Source organism: Populus alba, chromosome 5, assembly GCF_005239225.2.
Source record: "Populus alba chromosome 5, ASM523922v2, whole genome shotgun sequence".
Lineage (NCBI taxonomy): Eukaryota > Viridiplantae > Streptophyta > Magnoliopsida > Malpighiales > Salicaceae > Populus > Populus alba.
The window spans coordinates 10028006-10033434 of record NC_133288.1 but is presented as its reverse complement, the minus strand read 5'-3'; the positions used below and the strand labels follow the sequence as shown (position 1 = coordinate 10033434).

Here is a 5429-nt window from a genome sequence, read left to right as displayed (position 1 = left end):
AATCTTTCCATGGCTTTTGTTTGGTTTTGTAGTTCACGTGATTCCTCTGCTGTGTGTGGTACGAGTTCTGATTGATCGCAAGCTAGGATGTAATGGGAACTGGGTGTTTGATGGGGTCGCAGTCACACACCATGGATTGATGATGAGATTGACGGATGGGATGGCCTGTAACAACTTACGGGGGTGTTGAAGGGATGTTAGAGTGCTCTGTTGAAAAACATCTCATATACTGACTGACACATGATTGAGAATATTACATCACCCCAATCGCATCGTGGGATTTGATTACCACTTTTCATTCAATTTCATGATCGAAGAATCCAAATTTTATATGAAATGTAGTTGATGTCGCATTTTAAATTCACGATACCACTTAAAAATTCTTATTTTAAAAATATTATATCAACTGTAACGCAATTAAATTTTAATAGTTATTTTAGTTATTTTATAAAAATTCAACAATAAAATCCCCCTTTATTTCAATCTAATAAAAAAAAAGATCTTATAAAATTTATTATTTATTCTATTAATCTTACATTTAATTTAATTTAATGATTTTAGAGAGTAATAAATTTTTTAATTTTTAACAAAATTTTGATATAGTTTTTCCTATTTAAAACCATACCCATAGTTTTATTCTATTTTAAAATACCTGCAAATAACTATATATAACCAAACACAACAAATTCTTACATTTTATAGTAAACATGTAGTCTTAGCTTTCATTCAAAACACAAATCTTAATTATTTGCACACATCACATTCTTTCAATTGTAGTTCTATATGAGATTTGTGTTTCATAAAATAATACTGTATTATTAATTATGATGAAGAAATAATTATACAAACGATGATTATAGGTTGGTAACAATGATGAAGTGTGATGGTATCATAGAGATGTTAGTGCAATAACAATTGGAAATTATTAGATGATATTTTGAATGAATATTATTATTTAAAAAGTATTTTGCAAAACTTTATTATGTAAAAATAATTTTTAAAAAATAAAATGAGTTTAAAGATTAACCATAAAATATATTATAATAAAAAAAATACAAAAAAATAAAAATATTTTCGTCTAAATATATACAAAACAAACACTTCTTAATGTTTTTTTCTTATTGTCCTTGAGGAAATAGGTTGCTTTTTATTCGAAGAGATCCAAAACCGAAAATAGAATAACAAAAGTTGTTTTCACTCGTTATTAAAGCAAGTAGCATGAACAGTCATATTCTACATAATTTTGTATATGAGACTAATTGTGGAATATCAGATTTAATCATACATATCATGAAAAAAATAAAAAATATATTATTAAATATCAGACTTAAATTGGATATAAATGTTCAGTTTTGCCTCAATGTGCTGGCTATAGTTTTTCCCTTATAATAAACATTAATTTCATTTCTTAACGAGGAAAAAAAAACATATTTCTCCTTTTATTTTCTTAAAGAATAGCTATTGCTATAGAGGGACATGTTAGATACATGGTATAATGCATGAACATCAAATAATAATAAAAAAATTATCATGAGAGAATAAAAACGGTACTATTGACAAGAGGAGGATTTAATCGCAACACGTCAGAAAATCGTTGTCAATAATGGATCATTATAGACATCTTAACAATCTCGAGATTCGAAAATAGCAACTGTACTTGTTAATTTCATATATCCGAATGGTTAAGCAAAAACAATAGGGGGCAATTTGTATTACGAAATACTTTTAATCAAGCTAGGAGTCCAATTTTCCACACAAAGGACCTGACTTGTGTAATTAGCAGTGTCCCAAGCAAGAAGAATTATAGTGGGTCCTGCAAACTTTATACTAAGCTAATTAAGGTTTTTGAATATACCATGTTATTTTTTTTTATTAATATAAATGTTCGAGTTAATTTGTTTATATCTTAATTAATTTTATAAATTTTAAAATTACTAAGTAAATCTTTAACCATTTCAATTTTTAAAATTAATAATAATATAAACTTCAATGAATCTAAGATTTGTTGGAAAGGAGGAGCAAGCAATAATGGCGTGCTCGGAGCGTGGTGAGAGAGCAACTAGACGGCGAGTGAATGTGAATGTGAAATGTGGGACTGTTCCATTTTCCTTGGGAGGCTGGCAGTCCAGTCCAGTGACAGAGATAGAGAGAGAGAGAGAGAAAGAGAGAGAGAGAGAGGAGGGAGGGGGGGGGGGGAGGCAGAGATACGGATACGGACAGAGGTTTATTGAGACTGTCTAATACTAATAGCATTACTAAACAGGATAGAGAGGGGGTCCTCGTGATCGGAGAAGGCAGATCCATGGAAGACTGTTCCCGCTAGTCACGTGGGTTCTTTTGACCACCCAATGAACACCCCATCTGCCCCCCCTCCCTCCTCTCACATTGTTAAGTGCGCCCTAATATCTCACCAATCTCTCCATGCCTTGCCCTCCTTCCCCAATAAATTTCAACTCCAAGAAGTTGAAAAAGATTGTGCCCTACATCACTTAAAAGAAGCTGTAGCAGTAGCAGTAGCAGTAGGAAGTGTACTGCCTACGCATGAACTTTCTCTCATAAACTAATAGATATACGAGTGTGATTTGCAAGCTGACTCCTTGTGTATTTATTTATTTATGGGTACTTAAATTTTGAGTGAGCTTTTGTTAATTTCTCTTTTGAAAGAAATAAGATCGGGTCCATGTCTGTCCATGTGTCTTTATAACTATCTTTACTATATACGTGTATATGTTATCTTCACTTGCATTTTACGACAACGTGGACTGCAGGTGCTGACTGGTATTTCACCATTTTATTAGCTTATAAAGCTATCAGACAATACTTGTTCTCTCTCCCTCTAGCACCATATATTGAGCTCTCTCTTCGAAGTTTTTCCTCATATTCAAACGCTATATTATTGCATCTCTCTCATTCTGGGAGGTTTACTGTTTTGGCATGTACTCTCTCTGTCACTTGCTAGCTACCCTCTAACAATAAACCTGCCACACTCCCCCACTTCTTCATTGCCTTAACCCTCTCCATTCCTCCTTGTCTTTCAATCTTGCAGAGACACAAGATAACCCATATTCATCTTTCATTTTTCGTTTGGTGCTCCATTCATCTTTCATCTTAACTGGCACCAAACCAATTCATGTTTTGCCATTAACGAACACTGTTTACAGAAATTGAGAGAGATAAGAGATCAGTACTGAGGTGACCATGATGCATAGGTGCAGTAGCTCTCAATGTAATATGGTAGGTTCTTGTTCGTGTGGTATGTATTATAGCCAAAACAACTCCTTCTCCATGCTATTTGCCATGCCAGACCAACGCAAATCTTTTGATGAAACAGACATGTATCCTTTCACGCCTCCTTCTTCATCTTCTGTCGATTGCACTCTTTCTTTAGGAACCCCATCTACTCGTTTAAGTGAAGACGACGAGAAAAGAACTAGGCATGATCAACGCCGTTCTGGTTCTTGCATGTCTAACAATTGTTGGGATATTTTGCAAACCAAAAATGATTCTACACCTTATCCCCCTCAAGCCCATAAAACCAGCCGTGGAAATAATACTTGTCATAGTAGCAGCAGCAACTTCGCCAATAACGATCCTCTCCTTGCTCGCCGATGTGCTAATTGTGACACCACTTCTACTCCTCTATGGAGAAACGGTCCAAGAGGCCCTAAGGTATTTATCGATTCTGTGCCCTATTAGATATAATTAATTGTCTGTAAATTTTAGTTATAATTTATTTAGTGACGAATTCTAATTCTAATGCATGTGACTGGCAGTCACTTTGCAATGCTTGTGGAATTCGGTTCAAGAAGGAAGAGAGAAGGGCAACAGCCGCAAATGCAAGCAATGCAAATGCAAATGCCTCGGGAGGAATGGAGCAGCACTATGGTTATCATCAAAACAATTCATGGGTTCAGAACCAAAAAATGCCATGTTTCTCTCCAGCAAATGAATTCAGGTTCATAGAAGACAGTGATCGAGATTCTGATGCTGGCAATATTCCATTCCTTTCTTGGAGACTCAATGTCACAGATAGGCCTAGCCAGCTTGTTCATGACTTTACAAGATACTGAAAAAATCGACCGAAGACAAAAAAGCAAAAGAAAGAAAGAACGGTCAAGATCATGAAATATTGGCAAGTGATTTCAAAACATAAAACGATGTTGGTGATGTTGATGGTTATGTTATATGGACCATATATACAATGGTCTTGTCAAATTCTTTTTTCTTTGATTGGTTTTATTTTATTTTTCTTCTTTTCTTTAGCTTCCTTTTCTCCGTTCTTACATGGATGGAGTGAAAACGGGATAATTCTATGTTCTAAGTTGCTTTTCTTTTAGGTCTTCTTCTTGGTAGTCTCTAACCTTTTCCCCTCTTTCAGTTACATAAACCTTTCTGCTATTTCACTTTCACTTCTTTCTCAGGTTTACTACTCAAATGAGATGTTGATACATCACATATTTTTCATGATTGATGAACATGATAAACAAAAAATATTGCAACCCTGTAGTTAATAATTTGATCAACAATTTATACAGTAGTAGTAATAATAATAATAATAGTAATAATAATAATAATAATAATGTACATGGTCATAGTCATACTCCTATATATTATAGTACTCGAACTTATGACTATGTAATGTGAACTGAAAGTTTTACCTGAGCAAGAAGCTGTGTGTGTTGGTGGCATGTTGAACACTTTCATGGATTTCACAACTGGGAGAGATATTCAGCTGACTGTCCAATTACAATGTTGATCAGGGATCAATGTGCTCTTCTGAACCAGGCAGTACTGTGCTTGTTCAGAACATGGAAATGGGTTTGTCCTCTTACGATAGTGTCTGTGTTAAATTTGACCGTCAAACTGGACTCTAATGAAGAAAATTGAACACCCAAGTGGCGTTGTCTGATTTGGATTTTTCTGGGTCTTTTTCTCTCAGCACTTAAAAACTGGTTCCATGTCAGTGATAACTGATGATATCATTACGTACATTATGTTCGCAGCATTTTCAATAATTTCAAATCGTATATACTGTGTGTTAACGGGATGAATTGTTGTGAATAAATAACAATTATACTTGTTGTTGGAGCCCTGGCATTTGTTGGCAAGATTCTTACACGGGCCATATCTATCTATTTCAGAATAATTTGATTGGCTGATGCAGAATTAACCTAGTTTATATATGCTTGGTTTATTTTATGTAAGAAGATATATTATTTTACTGAATTTCTGGGTCAACAAATATAATGTTAAACTCGCATTTTTTTTGTTTAATTCCCACATCAAACAGAGAGAAAGGCAGAAGCTGCATAAAGTAGCTAGGAAGAGTCAATACTGAGAAGTACTCTGATTTCTAGATTCCAAAATATTAAAAGAATGAGATCAAGCACTACATTTCTGTAAGTTGTGTATAAATATAGTAATTCCAA

General features: G+C 34.0%; 1 protein-coding gene across 1 annotated transcript; it reads left to right on the top strand.

Annotated features, from left to right (window-relative positions):
- The first annotated feature begins 2845 nt into the window (after positions 1–2845).
- On the top strand, positions 2846–4469 carry LOC118030033 (GATA transcription factor 18). The gene is made up of 2 exons (XM_035034057.2): positions 2846–3669; positions 3774–4469. The coding sequence occupies exons 1-2, from the start codon at positions 3199–3201 to the stop codon at positions 4068–4070; spliced, it is 768 nt and encodes a 255-aa protein (XP_034889948.1). The 5' UTR covers positions 2846–3198; the 3' UTR covers positions 4071–4469.
- Positions 4470–5429: the final 960 nt, after the last annotated feature.

Excerpts from the sequence above, each read along its gene's own strand:
- LOC118030033 (XM_035034057.2), top strand. The coding sequence starts at position 3,199 with ATGATGCATAGGTGCAGTAGCTCTCAATGTAATATGGTAGGTTCTTGT. Across the intron at positions 3,670-3,773 it reads ACGGTCCAAGAGGCCCTAAG|TCACTTTGCAATGCTTGTGG; the intron begins GTATTTATCGAT and ends TGTGACTGGCAG.